This window comes from Dendropsophus ebraccatus, chromosome 8, assembly GCF_027789765.1.
Source record: "Dendropsophus ebraccatus isolate aDenEbr1 chromosome 8, aDenEbr1.pat, whole genome shotgun sequence".
Classification (NCBI taxonomy): Eukaryota; Metazoa; Chordata; class Amphibia; order Anura; family Hylidae; genus Dendropsophus; species Dendropsophus ebraccatus.
Window position 1 is genome coordinate 34,977,813 of NC_091461.1, and position 18,235 is coordinate 34,996,047.

At 39.4% G+C, this 18,235-nt stretch overlaps 1 protein-coding gene across 1 annotated transcript in view; it reads left to right on the top strand.

Moving 5' to 3' along the window:
- Positions 1-524: 524 nt before the first annotated feature.
- COL17A1 (collagen type XVII alpha 1 chain) overlaps positions 525-18,235 on the top strand; it is a 38,295-nt gene continuing 20,584 nt past the window's right edge. Inside the window, exons 1-17 of the mRNA XM_069981811.1 lie at positions 525-763; positions 8,367-8,425; positions 10,046-10,096; positions 10,805-10,918; positions 11,857-12,027; positions 12,141-12,188; positions 12,604-12,639; positions 13,362-13,409; positions 13,794-13,937; positions 14,021-14,179; positions 14,269-14,340; positions 15,554-15,655; positions 15,758-15,913; positions 16,142-16,300; positions 17,420-17,500; positions 17,595-17,633; positions 17,762-17,941. Coding sequence (XP_069837912.1) covers positions 8,377-8,425; positions 10,046-10,096; positions 10,805-10,918; positions 11,857-12,027; positions 12,141-12,188; positions 12,604-12,639; positions 13,362-13,409; positions 13,794-13,937; positions 14,021-14,179; positions 14,269-14,340; positions 15,554-15,655; positions 15,758-15,913; positions 16,142-16,300; positions 17,420-17,500; positions 17,595-17,633; positions 17,762-17,941 — 1,609 coding nt within the window. The 5' untranslated portion in view covers positions 525-763; positions 8,367-8,376. The remainder of the gene's footprint in view (positions 764-8,366; positions 8,426-10,045; positions 10,097-10,804; positions 10,919-11,856; positions 12,028-12,140; positions 12,189-12,603; positions 12,640-13,361; positions 13,410-13,793; positions 13,938-14,020; positions 14,180-14,268; positions 14,341-15,553; positions 15,656-15,757; positions 15,914-16,141; positions 16,301-17,419; positions 17,501-17,594; positions 17,634-17,761; positions 17,942-18,235) is intronic.

Consider the following 18,235-nt stretch of genomic DNA (forward strand, 5'->3'; position numbering starts at 1 on the left):
ATAGATAGATAGATAGATAGATAGAAAGATCTTTATATCATTGATCTTGTATAAATCCTTGGATTCCAATCAGATCTCAGTAAATATGTGAATACTTGTAAATATGTAAATAAAGTGAATTTAATATGTGACTATTATATTATATGTGAATGTAATATAAAGTTTGTTTAGATGTCACAGTGTCTGCAGAAAGTAATGCAGAAGACTACAAGGCCTTCTAGGATAGACATGTATGCTATTAGCTACACAGGTAGGTGTTCCGGGTGATAAGGGAACTTATATTGCTCTATATACATTATGTGAAATCCAATTATTACACTTGAGAATTGTAGCACGCACAGCTCTCATCTTTCCAGTATAATGTTTCCTTTCTTCTCGCTCCACGCACTGAGCCCTGAATCACAGGCAGGTGTAGCTTCGCTCAGAGTTTACATCCCGAAGGCAGAGATTTTTTTTTCTCTCGCCTCTTACAGATTATTGGGCTGAGTCGAAGGGTGGAACCAAAAAAAAAAAAAACCTAAAACCATGCCACACCTTTGTCAGGACTTGCCTGGAAGTGAAGGGACCTGGGAGACTGGGATTCACAGATTGAATAAGAGAAAAAGTGAACATTCTTGAAGCATCAGTCAGCCTCAACACACCTCAGAGGACGGGTAAACAAGTGTAGGAGGGCAAACAGTTATAAAAAGGAAAAGTTTTTGGGAGGCTGACATCAATTTGGCCTCACCTGTTTCCAGAGGTTCTTCTCATCATAACACACAAGGTATGTGGATTGGATACTACTCTATAGACTATAATTGTATATGTATATGGAGGCAATTTATATTCATCTCCATCATGTAGGACCATCTGGACTACACAAAGTGGATGTGTTACCACCACCAGTAGTCTTATTGTGGTAGCTGCATACACTTGTCCTATTACTACTTATAGTAGAAGTGTTTTATAGTGAAGTGTTCTTGTTCCACTTTATTCGCAGAACAAATTTGTATTCTTGACTATTTACTAAGGTGGTGTTATCAGCGGCCGTGAGTCAGGGATTCCGGACTTTAGAACCTTCTGGTTATGTGCAAGAAACTGCTCTACCTTGTAACGATGGTTTTTGCTAGGTTATTCTTGTTGCATGGTTTTGTATGCTTTTTATGAAGAGCTCTATAGGTTGTTGGGTCTAAAGGTGCTGGTGCATCATCTCAGATATATATATATATATATATATATATATATATGAAGCTGAATGTATGATTATTGCATGCATTATGCTGAAATGAAGCTTATGGCATGTGCAGAAGGTATTGGGAGCCATAAGAAGAAACTTACTAATAAACCACACAGCTTTGGCGAGGGTATTTACATAGGACAATGGACTGAACCTATGTTCTGGGTGCAGTGCAGCAGCCATCAATCATCATCACAGCGACACATACATACAGCAAACTGATCCGTATCACATTTATACACTAAAGCTACCTTATTCTTTCATATTACATTGCATGTCAAATGACAGTCATACCTGATAGGCTAAGCAAATACCTATTGCTGACTATTATTACTTAGTCACACATGGGTGTCATTATGTTTGGTTCATTATGTGGCCAGACTGCCTTTTATTAATCAGCATGATCCTACCTAACATTAGTTAAATAGAAAGTAGATACCAAGTTCTGCACTGATTATTTCTTCAGATCCAGGAGTGCTTAAAATTAAGACTTAATGTTAAACAATACAGTTCTGTCTGCTAGCAGCCACCGCTAGGGGGAGCTGAGGAGCTTACTGCATACTTCAGTATAAAACATTATGTAGTAAACTGCCAAGACTCCTTTATTTATTAAAACATTATTTCTTTCTTCCAAAACAACTGCTTTAAGATGTATTATTGGTTCAGAATGTTGGATCTGAAAAGAATATGGGGTATAAAGTAGACATTTAATTTAGGATAACTTTAAGATAACTTTAAAGCATTGCTTCAGACAACTCATTTACATATGTCCTATTGGAGCAAGTTGAAGAGAGGACCCCCTCTATTATCCAGAGCCATATTAAGATTGGATCTTTGCTTTGATGGGCCAGACACTCCTCATCTTAAGCAGCAGTTCTTTATTCACCCTTTTGCTTTCACCACAGATATAGTCCTTTTGTTCTACAGGAATGGAGACCCATGACATGCAAAGGATTCATTGGATGATCACATGGTTTATTTTCAATAACAGCTCCACCCCTGCCCTCAGGTTGTGTATGGTATTACAACCCAGCTCAATTTACTTCAATGAAACTGAAGCTGCAATACCACACACAACCTGAGTATAAGAGTGGCACTGTATCTGGAAGAAAACAGTTTTTTGTTGTTTTTTTTTTATCCGAAATAACCCCTTTAAGGTTATGCTTAGGTTTTTATCGATCTTCTATAACCAAAGCAAGAAATGGAATATAATAAAGGATATGTTTAAAGGGGAAATTTCCAAATCTATTGATTTTGGCTTCAAAAACTACATAGAATGTGAAAACTCCTGCTGGGAATCTGTCCCTTCACATCATTCCAGGTTTCCTCTATCACATATGTATTCCTCATATAATATAATGCAATTCCATAGTCCTTTTCCTCTCCACTATAGTATGCCTCCTGAGACCACATTAGATGCACTTTCACATATCAGGGAGGACTGGGAGACGTGCCGGAGGGATGACCTCTTCTGTCACTCCTTGCACACCACATTCTACATGGGAAACAGTGCGTCTTCTGTTTTCTCATAGCAACCCATTGTGTTGTTGGATAAGTTAACAACACAAAATGACTAAAATGACTATGTCTGTATGGATATAGCATAGAGGAAATACACCAGGACCCATGTATTACTTGCACAATCAGTTACTAGTGTATGCTCATGGAAGTAGTGATCATAACCTGATGTCATTGTCACAAATGTGCCAGTCTCTTTCCTCTATGGCTCAATCCCTGGACCGTACACCACGGACTCATATAGGGGTCATGTGTTCTCTCCCTGGCTTGTAGGTTACCCAATGGGAGAACAACAACCACATATTGTACTGTTGTTTAACAGTTTGGATATATCACCCAGTCCGTATTTGGTTCTACCAAATACTATAGTCCCTTATAGTGCTCTGTGATTGCTGTACAGTATTCCTATACCATGAGCCTATACCATTATATAATATAATGCCACCTAGTGGAAGAGGAGTAGAAGAGTGCTACAATTTATTCTGCCCATGGACGTACAATGGCAATAGTCAAATAGAATAACCATGTGAAATGCAGAACAAGGTTAAGGGACCATTTATTTTACTGTCTGCCTCTAAGTTTAAGTAAAATCACCAAATTCAAGGTTAAGAGATCAAGTATTTTCCCAGTCTGGCTGATAGGCTTCCTTTACACAGAGAGATTTATCTGACAGAATTTTGAAGCCAAAGACAGGGATGGATTTGAGAAGAAGAGAAATCTCAGTCTTTCCTTTATGACCTGTTCCCTGTTTATAGTCTGTTCCTGGCTTTGGCTTCGAAAACCTGTCAGATAAATCGCCCCTTAAGATTCAGCAAAACCGCAAAACCTGAAGATACTAATTAAGACATTAAGACTGATCCGGTGCAGCTCACATCTGAGCCCTGCAGTATAATAAGGGTTATTCCTAATGATATTGCCCGGATGTTTCTTCTATACGTATCGGCATGTAGAAATTACATTGTGGACCCTGCTTTGATAACATAACACAAGCATAAAAGGAGGTGTTTCATACTTAATGCGTCATGATGGGCGCTAGCTGCATAGTGAATAGATGGAAAGAATAGAATAACAGCACCCCCACCACCCAAGGCCATAGAGGGTACTGCACTGTATGCATGATGCTTCTACTTATTTTATCGATTTGGTTTGTAGCATCGTTTCTCATCAATATCTGTTTGTTTATGTCACCTTTTGCTATTTTCTATGTAGTTAAGCTTCACTGATGCTCCGAGTACTCTCAGACTGCAGTTTAAAGGAATCCTATTAGGTGTTCACCCAGTAAGGATCGTCACAGTCCTGTATTGTTCTTTGCTCCTATAAGTAGGATATCAAATCCCATTACATTCCAGTAAACTAGTAAGCGCTTGTTAGGGAGCCGCATCCAATACTAATAAAAAATGTAAGAAACACAAATAAAAACAAGATGCATTCCTGATGCTTAAATATTGCTAGAGGGATGGGCGAGTGGGAATGTAGCTGGAATTAGTTGGTGTCTCATAAAACACAGGTATTATGTAATACATTATTGAATAATGAGGACAATCCCTTATATTTTAATATGTCATAGGCTCCAAATCACCTGCAGAGCCATAAAATGAAAGGCTGAAACTCTCACTGCTTGTAACTGCCTCTAGGTGGAGCTAATGAGCTTACCGCATACAGTCACACTTCAAACTCAATAATAAAACTGCAAGATCTTTCACTTAACTCTATCATTAGCTCTAACTATTATATAACTATTCTATATTAGGTGTAAATCAGCACACAATCAGTAGCTGAATATAAATATTACACTATTTTTAGCCAATATACCTTCTCCAGGCCAAAATACCAGAGAATTAACAGAAAGCGCTGGGATATACTGTTTGGACTCGCCAAATACTTGTGGGTTTATACATGGCTGAGCATGCGAAGTAGTAAAGCTCACTAATACTGGTATCAGGGAGACACCTAATAAAAAATACTCATAGGAGGGAGGGGTGAGCTATTTTTGAAGGAGGTGATATGGTATTATCCTATAAATGGCAGGACTGGTTTCAGGAGAAGTGGAAAGATGGCTAAGGGAGAATTTGCATCACATTGGCTTCTTGAACACTAAGCAGCAATGGATTGATCTTTGGACGTTGGTGTGTGATGTCATCATTAGTTCTTGATCATAATGTTATGCAATAAACTCAATTGGACTAATAGGGATAAAATATATGCTATACTTTTTTTCATATAAATGTTATTGGATGTTGCTATAAGGCAGGCATGGGGAAGCTTCGGCCCTCCAGCTGTTGCAAAACTACAGTTCCCATCATGCCTGGACAGCCACAGCTTTGGGATCCAAAGACCACATAAAACATCAGTATTGTTTACACCACCCACATGTTACTGGGGGTCCTGTTACAGATATTGTACTGCAACCAAGAAGCTTCCAGGTCAAGACCCTGACTGGACTAAAACACTGTTCTGTATCTAATGCCCCTATCTGGATACAGGAAAAAAAAATTTTTATTATTGCAGCTGAGAATTTACCCATAGATCATTAATATTTCTGATCACCAAATAATAAAATTATTTTTTATTATACAAGTGGAAAAACGTTGGGAGGTGGATACAAGGGGAAATGAATTGACACGTTTGGTTTCCTCTGCTGTGGAAAGACTCCATCCCTGGAATGACTCCATCCATTGTATGCCGTTAGTCTTTGGCAAAAACAAAGTACAAAAACAAAAGGCTGTGTTACAGAGGAATGAAAGACTTGGTCAAATGAGCGCTGACTATGTATACAGATAAAGCAGGGCTGCTGTGATGTTATATTGTGGTGCTGACTATGTATACAGATAAAGCAGGGCTGCTGTGATGTTATATTGTGGTGCTGACTATGTATACAGATAAAGCAGAGCTGCTGTGATGTTATATTGTGTTATGGGTAGTGGTCCACTGAATAGTGCTAGTTAAAAAAAAAAAAGTTCTAAATCTGGAAAAGGGGGACCCATAGCCCTCCAGCTAAACTACAATTCCCATTATGCCTGGACACAGCCATAGCCAAGGCTGTCCAGGCATGATGGAAATTGTAGTTCTGCAACAGCTGGAGGGTCTCGGGTTCCCCTTTCTAAATCTAAATACATTTAAAAAAAAAATCTGATTATTAATTTATTATTATTATTATTATTATTATTTATTTATTATTTATATTAACTTTAGTTGAGGAATAGCTGGTGGGACTGCTGCCAAGAGGAGATCTTTGTAAGCACATTGCCAATGCAGAACTGCAGTCACATTAGATAGACTGGTTGATAGTCCGTCCAACAACAAAGTTTTTTTTAAATAGGGTTATCCGACAGCCTGTCCATAGCCACCAGTCTCTCTCAGCTTCTCTCTCTGCCATACTAATCAGATAAACATTAATTGAAAGGCAAGTTCAGCTCTGCTACATCTATCCATATTGGTTTATATGTCAGTTTTTGATTGACAGCTAATATTATATTTACCTTCTGTACTAATTTAGCCTTATAAAACATAAAAGGAAGCTGTGACTTACAGGGATCATGCCCGTTCTTCAGCCTTATTACCATTATGTTCCAGTACCTTATACTAATCCAGGAAGATACATTGCTTTCTATAAAGTGCGGCTTTGCTATGTCACTCAGGCTATGGCTTTGCCTTCCACCTTCCCCTCCCGAGTAATATAAGCTTTCAGCCTTCCTTGCTCTGAGCTATGTTTTATATGGATTTAAATGACTATAGCCTGTACAGAATAACTAGGGGTGTTGCATGGTAATGATATACGCATGTGTTTGCATGCACACTGCCTGCAGGAACAGTATATAGTGCAGATTATAAGAATCACGCTACGTGTCTGAGGTCAGCGACGCTTTTTGTATGGTAAGAATGTCTTCACTGCTCAGAAATGCTGCACGTAAGCTTAATAAAGCCGGGATAAATAAGGCTAGCTGTATACCCCATCTAGAGAAGTCTTCACTGTCGTAACTTGTCTGTAAGGTCTGAATTCATGATTTATATAGAAGAATATACAAGAAAAAACGTTGAATTCTCAGTCTCCTTTAAGCCTCTAAATGGGGCCACGTTGGGCAAGTTTGTATCGTATATACAATGGACGCTTGGACAAGTGACAAGGGTCAGTCCGTAGCTTAGGTATAATGATCTGGAAAGAACATGGACCAAAAAGTTCCTAGGTTTCTGTAAATACCCAATCTTCAAAGATGGATTATAAGAGGGGCAATTGGGTAAAAATTCTTGAAGCTGCCATCATCTGTGAACCTCCTCCACCCCATTATGTATAGCTTGAGCTATAAGGGACTGTTCACATCAGGTTTCGGCTATATGCCACATTGGGCTGCCTGCTTGCAAGCAGAAATCTACACCTGCTCAGGAGCAGATGTAGATTTCTACACCCACCGTACAGCAGGCGTAGGACAGGTCAGATTTACTAAGAGTCATGCGCCTCTTAGTGAATACGGTGGGGAAATTGGGGATGGAGCCTAATATAAGACTGACGGACGAGTATGCCAGTCTTCATAAATGTCCCCTCCATGTGTCCTAAAAAAAATATGTGTACAGGGAAAAAACAGTCACACACTATGCTTGGTCTCTTTCACCCTATGGGTAACGCTACAGGCATGCGCTGTATATATCAGAATTTGATGTGGTGTTTTACTTGTGCCCTGTATAGAACATGTATTTGTGTGTTATATAGCTGTACTATGTGAGTGGATTGGTGCTTTTCCTAGGCTGAACCACTGTCTGATGCTTTCCCTCCCCTGCCCCTAAAAACAGCAGGAAATAGAAAAACAACTTTTTAAAGATTTACACAGTTTATATAACTAATAGGTGTTTGTGAATATACTGTAGGTAAAAGTGTGTGAAGTCAGCAGGCATGATGGGATTGGATGACAACTAGATATTAATGTGTCTGTCAATTTAATGGGAACATTTTAAAAGTTTAGAAGAGTTTTATTAAGGTTTGGAAATGTAAGCGGATTTTAAAGTGTTACTATCACTTGTTCTCAGATATATCAGTGGTTACTGATCGCATCGGGTGTCGCTCCTGAGTCCCTCTGTGTTCCCCAGATACATCCAGGGGGAGTGCAGGGCAGCGAGCTTCACTCCAAAAATATCAATCAAATCTGACTTGTTCGCTCCATTAGTGTCTATTCGAACAAATCTGATGTCCTGGCAGGCCAGGGAGTGGGCATAGCTCTGCACAATCTCCCTGGCTGTATCTCTGGATTGCAGCAGAGTGAGAACCAGTGTGATCAATAACTTGACTTGTCTGATGTCTGATGACATGCAAAAGTTACTGAAAATGGCAGTAGGGGTTAAAACATTGACAATCCAGAAGCTCCACCTATAAATTTTTACGACAGAAAGAATAATAGTATTAATAATAACAATAATAATAATAAAATTATTATTATTACAGTTATCAGTTACCTGCGCTGAGTTGAAAACATGAAGCCATAGCCTCCTCTGGTGGGGGAGGAAGATATGACATGATATACTGTGTATGGATTTTGAGTAGCTACAAATGAGCCACCATTCTGCAGGATATAATAGTATTCTGTTCCCAATTCCTAATGCCAAATACATTTTTTTTTAACTTTTCTTTATTTTTTCTTCACAGGTGAAATGGAATGGACAGTTTAACCAGAAAAGGTTACGGCGGGGAAGTCACCGGAAGAAGTATGTTTTGTTCCATGACTCCATTTCTCTTTATTTATATATATTTAAAATAATTATTTATATATATATATTTATTTATTTATTTATTTATTTTTTAACATGTATACTTTCTTTTCCTATACGTGACTGATTTAAACATTCTGTTGGTTGCCCATAGAAGTTGACAGCCATTTACCTGCCCACAGATGTCAGACAAGTGACCAACAGCTATGTCCCAGAATGCATTGCTCTGTTCTGTTCTTTTGCAATATAAGGCTATGTTCACACTATGTATGTGTGCGGCTGTATTTTTTATGTGGCTGGAAATGTGCGGCTGAAACTACGGCCGTGGGAAAAAATAGACATGCGGCTGAAAACATACGGTCATTTACTTGGAAATCTGGTTCAACTAAAAATAACAAATAAAATCTTTAGAAAGTGATGCAAACACATCTGGATGCATCTGGGAAAGCAGGGAAAGAGTTTACATGAATTGCTATTACCAGGGTTTGCGATCCTCTGCAGTATGCCGATGCCGAGGCCTCTCATGGTTAATATATTTAAATAATAAAACACATTTTTGTTGTAATAAAATTAGTTTCGTTGTTCACTAATTTAATTTAAACAAATCCATCATTGTGCAATTAAATATACTGTCAAAAAATAAATATATATATAAATATACATTTATTTATATATATATATATATATATATTTATTTTAACAGTATATTTAATTGCACAATGATGGATTTGTTAGAATTAAATTATTGAACAACGAAAGGGACTTTATTACAAAGCAAATGTGTTTTATTAATTTAATATATTATCTATTAGAGGCATCGGCATTCGGCATTATTGCCGGATATTTTTTTAAGTACTCTGTACGGACCGCCTGTCAATCCACGGCCGTGAATTTGCACAGTTCCAGCCACAAACAATGGTCTTGTTCATTTTTTACGGGTCCGTTTACGATAGGGCTGTAGGTTCATACATAGTGTGCACTGTGCAGCCGTATATCGTATACTTTCCAGCGTACACATGAACCGGAAAAATCCGGCCGATGATTTACCGCCCGCAATATAGCCGCACAGATACATAGTGTGAACCTAGCCTGAAACAGCAGAAATTTACATCCCAACTTTAGGCACACAGTATTTCCATCAGTCTTTTGGTCAGTGTTTTTTCAACCAAAATCAGGAGTGGAACTAACAGGGTAAAATTGTAATGGAAAGATTTGCACACATTCTGTATTTTCAACCAATTAAAGAATCCTGACCAAAATACTAAGTAAAAATACTGTGTGTGAACATAGCCTTAGACTTGATTAGTATACGAGTTTAGGAAGTTATCCATCATTGTATGAACACTACTTATAGATAGCTTTATTGTATTCCTAATTGGTTAACATTTCCATGGGCTGTGTCTAGTATTGCAACATTTAGAGCTGACCTGTAATACCAGACACAGCCTAAGAACAAGAGTGGCGCTGTCTCTGGAAAAAAGCAGACCCTTGTTTCTAAACACGAACTTACTAATGACTTCGAATAGAACATATTCTTAATATAAAGACACATAAAGATGCATAGGTGCCTTTAAGAGAGTAATATATATGTTATAGGATGGTCCTCTTGTTTTACAGCCTATACGGAAACAGTAACATCCTCATCAAGACTTGTATCACTACCACCAAGTAAGTTATTATGTACAGATTTGAGAGACTATTGTATTTGGAAGGAACTCTTGCACTCTTTCTGTCCAGTCTCTGCTCTACTAGGGTGTATATGGATATGGTAGATAGGAGTTTTCCTCTTGACACCCAAATGTAAGAATGTATGCCATGTCATCACATTGCTGTTTTGTATCCTCTTATGAATATTTATAGGGGATTCCACCCCTGCTCAGCCAATCAGATAGCAACCTCCTTTACATCCTGACAGCTGATTGGCCCATTGTGTGACCTCACATCCACTACTGAGCCACAGTAAACATGATTGGTCAAAGCCAACAATAAACAGGCTCCTCCCAGTAGACTTCTTCAGCAATACATCAATCCCAGTAGAAATATTATCATCTTATGTAAAAATTTCTATAAATAAGCGACATGTAATCAAATACAAACTCTTGTTTGTAATATCGAAAAGTGGCAAATGTTCCTTAAGGGTGCGTTCACACGTACAGGATCTGCAGCAAATTTGATGGCGCAGATTTTTATCTGCAGCAGATCCGCAGCAGATCTGATGGCCCAGAGTTACTTTGCAGTGAATCTGCAACTTCAAATCTGCGCCATCAAATCTGCTGCAGATCCTGTAGGTGTGAACGCACACTAAAACTCTATATGTTGTTGATTATGATTAATAATATTATTATGTGTTACATTGGTATATTTCTTCTTAAACAGAGGGAGCGAACTCTAGTGGTTCGAAACTTTCATACCAGGTGGGAGGGAGTGGTATGAGCAGTGGTGGTGGAGGGAAGAGCCTGGTACAAAGCAGCAGTAGTTACGTCACATCAGGTAGGTGGTATCGCCGTTATTTCTAATGCTATCAGATGGGGGCAGGAGACAATACATAAGCTTGTCCTACACAGATAGAGACCTAATGAATAAGGTGTAAGCTGGTTATGCAGTAAAAATCAGTATTATTATGTGTGTGTATTGGGGGACAGAATTTGGAACCATCGTGCAATTTCTAGAAAAAGCTCTCTTATGAAGACTGCCCCTCTCTATAAGCCAGCATAGAGCGCTTCTCTGTGTAAGTGGACGCAAGGTAAATTTGTATTGCCTGGACGGCCACTGTGTAATGTTATATGGGTCTACTTTAAGGGTGGGTTTAGACTACGGAATTCTCGCGGATAAATTCCGCGGAATTCTGTCGCCTGTACGCGCTCACGGCTGCGCGCCTTCACGTGACAATTCTTTCTGCAGAATGTGGAATCAGCCGGCCCATAGAATGGTGTCTATGGAGCCGGCGGAAAGGCGCACGGCCGTGAGCGCGTACAGGCGACGGAATTCCGCGGAATTTATCCGCGAGAATTCCGTAGTCTGAACCCACCCTAACAGTGGAAATGCTGGGCCGCAGCTTCCTCAAGCAAAATCATCTGTTTGCATTTTACATTCATTGGGTTTACATTCATCAGCCTTATAAACTTAATTTTGGAGCAACTCATATTTATAATTCAAGCAACCACAATAAAGGGCTTATCCAGGGCTACAAAAACATGGCCACTAGAGACAACACGACTCTTGTCTCCAGTTCAGGTGCGGTTTGCAATTAAGCTCCATTCACTTCAATGGAACTGAGCAGCAAAACCCCGCCCAAGCTGGAGACAAGAGTGGGGCTGTCTCTGGAAGAAAGTGGCCATGTTTTTGTAGCGCTGGATAACCCCTTTAATGTTATTTTGACATCTTAAATAAGGAACCTCTCCTAACAAACTATATATATTGATCTATAGCCACAAGCGGAGGCGGCAGTGGAGGCGGCAGCGCAAGCACAAGAGTAGTAAATCTCAGCACTTCTGGATCAAGATACGCACAGTCCCCCACTTCTACCCTATCAGTATCACCAAACTCTACCTTTGATAGGAAGACTTACAATTCCAGCTCTCGCCAGGCGGGATATGAAGGTAGGTAGTGGCTGCTGGTATCATCACATGACCATGCACTAGCATAGAGACCTCCACGAATGGAGCCTCCTCTCTAATATGTGTAAGTAATGTATCTGTGTCCTGTATTCTAGGAAGTTCTAGTGGGAATTCATCTCCAGAATACACTAGAAAAGAAATGGGTATGTATCGTAATGCTCTACAAGCCAGGCTTATGTGCAGTTATTGGATTTGTGTTCGAAAGTGAAATATATATATAACAAAAATTGATATTAAAGGGATACTCCAGTGCATTTTTTTTTCTTTCAAATCAACTAGTGTCAGAAAGTGCCAGAGATTTGTAATTTACTACTATTAAAAATATTCAGTCTTCCAGTACTTATCAGCTGCTGTATTTCATAGACATAGTCATAGACATGTAGGACATACAGCAGCTAATAAGTACTGCAAGATGATTTAGTTTTTTTAAATAGAAGTAAATTACAAATTTCTGGCACTTTCTGACACCAGCTGATTTAAAAAGAAAATAAATTTCACTGAAGTTGCCCTTTAAGTACTTTTCACCAATACCTAATTTTATCTTTTTATGTTTTGCAGCATCCTCAACTACCAGAGGTCGTACTCAAAGCAGAGGTGAGAAGGTGTTACCCTTGCACATTGTATTAAAGGATAAGCGTATGATAAAACAGGGATAGCCTGGGTAAAAAGATAATTTCCAGAACACTTCAAGTGCATTGAGTGAATAAGAAGTAACAACTTTGCACCTCAGGAGTCTGGAGGCACAGATTTTCTGGTGTGTAAAAGCGACTCTGTACCCACAATCTGTCCCTCCCAAACATAGCCACTTTCTTCCAGAGGCAGCACCACTTATGTCTCCAGTTTGGGTGCAGGTTTTGTAACTTGGTTCCATTGAAGTGAATGGAGCTTAATTGCAAACCACACCTAACCTGGAGACAAGAGCGGTGCTATCTCTGGAAGAAAGTGGCCATGTTTTTCTAATGCTGGATAACCCCTTTAAGGACTGCTCTCAAACAATAAAGGGCTATCCATATCATGTTTTGTACACCACCAGTATCTCAGGATATAATTAAAAAGATATTACTGTATATACTGTGACTTGCCTACACATAGTCTCCTTTTCACTATGTTTGGTCTGTTTTATGACGTTATGTGCTTTGTTCTGTTAGATATAGCCATGGTGTACAGCTTATATATGATGTGAACAGCCCCTAAATGTGAACATTGTACTGTGCTGCTCACAATATGTATTACCTTTACCGCACTACAGTTGTTATACCTGGTTATGCAATGGGAAAAAAAAAAACAACTTTATTTTGTTTTCTATTATTTTACAGAAACTGAAACCCGCATTCGCCTACAAAGTGCATCACCGTCTACACGATGTAAGCCATGCTAGGATTTTCTTATATATGCAATATATATAAACATAACAAATAGCTAATAACGTATAGACAATTTCCCTTAAGACTTGTGTCCATTGTGCACGGATGCTCCAGATGTCCCTCTATATACTGCTGCCATGTAGTGCATATTTTGGAGACATTCCTCCCTGTAGAGTAAGGTAGTATGGCACCGAATGGAGAATTTTTTATGATACATATAGAGATACAGTGTGGCCCCATAGACGTCTATGAGTGTCATATTACAGCTAGGGGTATGTACATGCTGTGCTAAGCCCTCAATCGGTCCCACAATAGATCTACTGTATAACACACAGTCTAATAATGCAATAAATGGTTACTGTATATGAATGTGTTACTTTTCAGGGACAGAACTTGATGATGTGAAGAAACTGCTGAAAGGAGGCCGCTCCACCAGCGTGAGCCCCAGCAGGTCCCCAACTAATACCCTCCCCATTCCCAGAAAAGCAACAGTGGAGACCAAGGTAGTAACGGAGAGCTCCCAGTCAGGTGGGTGTCTTCCAGAGAACGCCTTTTTACCATCCCATCACCTATACATTCATATTAACTTAACTCTTGTCTCTCTGATACAGTTTCCGGATCCTATGACACAGCTATAATGGAATCCGCTCTCCCATCCTACATGTGGACCTCCACACTACCTGCAGGATCCTCCATGGCTGGCTATCACAACAACATGGCCAACATGGGCTATGGGTCATCTATGATGAATGCCCATTCCTCAGGATCAGGTAAACCCCAAGCAGATCACATCTTTTACATATACCTAAGTTGATCTGTTTTATTGTTGATCTCACTTTTTTTCCCTTTTAATTTGTAGTATTTGGTATCCCAAACAATCTGGCCCCCAGCTCTCCTACCATGCATTCTGGAATGAATACCTCCTCTGCAGGTGAATACAATGTAGTCTTACATGTTCTTCTTACCTCTTTTCAATACTCTTTTACAGATATGGTATACAATTTTTATAAAAAAGACTGAATTGACTCACCTAAAAATTTTTATCACTCCTATAAGATCTTTGTCATTGCTGACACAAAAGTATTTAGCCTAAGGAAAAAGTAACAGCGCCCATCTAGGCTTTTAGTGAAAGAAGTCTATAAAATGTGAACAAAAGTAAAAATATCATAGCATCATATACAGTGGTGCCTTGGATTATGAGCATAATTCATTCCGGGACTTTGCTTGTAATTCAAATCCACTCTTAAACCATAGCTAACTTTTCCATAAGAAATCACTGATATGCAGATAATTGGTTCCACACCCCAATAATAATGATTTTATATTCTGAATAACATGTAAAACAAATGAAACAAACATTTATAAGCAGCTAAATATGTGATATTATAAGTTACTGTACAGTATAGCAATCAGCATGTGGAGTATAATGTATAGTAAAGGCATAAACCTCAAGAAACAGCAGCAGTTTGTAGATACAGGATGGAGCTGCAGATCCCCATAATGCAGTAGCGTAGTACAACAGGCTACAATAGAGAAGCAGGGCTGCTGTCAGAGGTCTGTATGGTCACATGACAGCAATGGGGAAGGGGTGTGTGTTCAGCATGGATCAATCAGGACTGACAGAGACTGCAGGGAGCATAAAGGAATGAGCAGGACAGATGTGGGCACATACATGCAGCTCTCTCTGTCCGGGGAGAGAGGGGTTACAGCTATGGAGAGATTACCTCCATAGTCCTGTCCCCTGATGCAAGCCCCAGCTTAAAGTGGATCTGCTATGATTTGGAAGGTGAGGGCGACTTCCTGGGTCAGAGTACAGGGCTGTACACCCCGCTATGCAGACCATGCGCCTCCTCCGCTCGCCCTCTCATCCAGTACAGGGAGCTCTTAAACCGAAGTACTGCTCTTACACCAAGTCACAAGTTTGAAAAACTAAGAGCTCTTAAACAAAACGCTCTTAAACCAAGTTACTCTTAAACCAAGGTATTACTGTAGATAGAAAGATAGAAGGGAATTCCCTCATTTGAACCCAATGAAAGCAGATAAATCACAGTACATAATTATGAATTATTATTAAATAAGTAAAAAAAAATATTATTTTATAAAATAAATAGATTCTAACCGTATGTTTTAATATTTTTTTTCAGTATTTGGTATGCAAAACAATTTGGCCCCTTTATCCTCCCAGATGACAGCATCAGCTGCAGGCCCTGTTCTCCATGGCTCAGCAACACTCGCAAACTCTTCAGGTTAGTGGGTGGAGTACGACAGTTCACATTATGGCCTCTATAATAAATGGCTGAGCACAAAGTTTTATCAGATTAATGAATATAATTGTTTAAATCTTTCAGGGTATGGAATCCAGAAAAATGTCATACAGAACACCCAGAGCTCTGGTCTAATGAGCAGTGGTGGCGGTGGTGGTGGAGGCGGCAACAGTAGCGGCGGCGGTGGTGGTGGTGGAGGCGGTGGAGGCGGTGGCGGCGGCAGCACCTCCTCTACAACAGGTGAGCACCTAAATTAAATGTAAAGTGAGGAGAGAACTGCATAACAAGATAAAATTCTTAATATCATTTACTCAGATAGAACTTTATAGTTCTGGAAGTTTCTAGAGCTAGGGACATGGGACATAAAGTTGTGGTCACGAGGTTTGATGATTTCTGTCTGTCAATCCAATGAAAAAAGGAAAATAGTCAACATATATGATCGTAAATGTTTTTGTTCCTATTTGTCAGTAACAACCACTAAAACCCAAGGTGATGACATCCTCAGCAAAGACTACAAGTTCCTTCTGCTGGAGAAAGAAAGGGCCCCTTCTAAGAAGGAAGGAGACATGCTGATCATGTCCAAGGACAGTGGCAAGGTCTTCACAGCCTCCACTGGTGGCAGCTCAGGTAGGCATCTACGTCCTAGAAACCCAGTCAGTGGCTATAGGGATCATAAGGGTTGCAGCTGTGTCGGGCCCAGAGATAGCTTTATATAGCAATGGCCAGATCAAGATTATCACGACAACTCCTGGACCTTCCACTCCAGGTCTGCACAATTACATACTGTAAGGGTACTTTTACACAAAGCGATTTTTTGACGATCAGCGATAAACGAACTCAAACGACCGCTATGGCGAACGACCTAAAATCGCTCACCCAATTACATAGAATGATGATCGTTAACTATGATCGTTATTACGTTTGTTCTGTCGCCGCCACTGTGTTCGCCGCTACTGCAAACGACCAAACAACGTCTTATTACATGCGAACGATTTGCAAACGATCAATGATAAAAAATAGGCCCAAATTTTACGAAACGACCAACGATTTCTCGTTGGTCGTTTAATCGTTGTCTGCTATTACACTAAAAGATTATTGGTCAAATCTGAACAATTTAATGATTTTTAGAACGATAATCGTTCGGTGTGATACCACCCTAAGTCTACAGTCTCACCTCTTGTGGCAGCTTATTTTACCATGAACATAAGGGTGTATATAAAGACCATAGATGGGGGTGGTGGCCCAAGCCAAGAGTTTGCATCAGGGCCCATGAACCTTTATTTACACCTCCAGTATGGTTGAATCGTCACATTTAGAAGTAATGTTTTGGTAAGACTTTTTGGATTTTGGTTACAGTCTTGTTGGATGCCAGGGGAACCTACCTTTGTTTTGGGTTATCTCAGATGGGTCTTAGATGGGTAAATGGCTCTACTAAAACTGTTTGGATTGGCCAACAGATTGATCTACTGCCACCTTAACACTAACACCCAATGAATACATACTTGGTACCTCTATAAAACTGTACAAATGTTTTCCTGCCACTTGAGAAAAGGTTCTGTCGGAATCCTTGTCAGCGGCACTTCATATTTGGTCATCTGATTTGGTTGGTAACTTTCCTGGCTGAGCCACAGTCTAGGAACAATTACTGCAATCCAAGAGTGACATTTTATGAAATCGAATACATCGCTGTAATTGTTTATGAAACCAGTGACATGGAAAAGTCAACTTTATTGTTTGCTCCCATAGGTTCATACAGTGATGAAGTTCTAAAGAAAGAAAAACAAGCAACGACCAGCATGGAAACCTCATACAGAACAGAAGTCAATGGTAAGTAAAACCAGCATTGTGGTCATCCCTACCGGCTTGTCTTACTTAGTGCACACTATAAATTTATTATCTATTTTTATTTTTTTTATCTCAGGTGGTTTAAAGGCAACAAAAGAGAAAACCACATATGCAGGTAAGGAATTTTGAAATTGGTAAAAAAAAAATAAAAAAAAAGATATCCACGAAAATAAACAAGATTCTTCTTCCACCTGAAAGGAGATCACTCTATAAAATTCTCTAATGAATTAATGTTCTCCACAGAAATTCATCGGGTTGATGGCTTGAAGGCCGGAGCTGATCACTACGTGGAGAAAAGAGATAGTGGAACCGATGCCGTCTGTGGACCATGTGGTTCTTGCTGCAAATGGTGGATGTGGACACTTGGTCTGATTCTTGGTCTTCTCTTCCTTCTGGGATTGCTCTTTGGACTCATTTCTTTGTGTAAGTTAGTTTAAAGCACAGATACTTTCTTGAAAAAACAGCACCACCCCATCCTCAGGTTATTACAATTCAGCTCTGTTAACTTCCATAGGACTGAGCTGCAAACCCCACAATTAAACTCAGGACAGGAGAGGTTACAAAAACAGCCATGTTTTTGTAAGCCTGAACAACCCTTTAAAGTATTTATCATCGATTTACCGCATTGTTCTCTATAAAAGGGACCCTTTCCATCTGTTTGTTATAAAGGGTATTGGTCGTATTCTCAAATGGTGGTCACCAAAACAGCAAATTAAG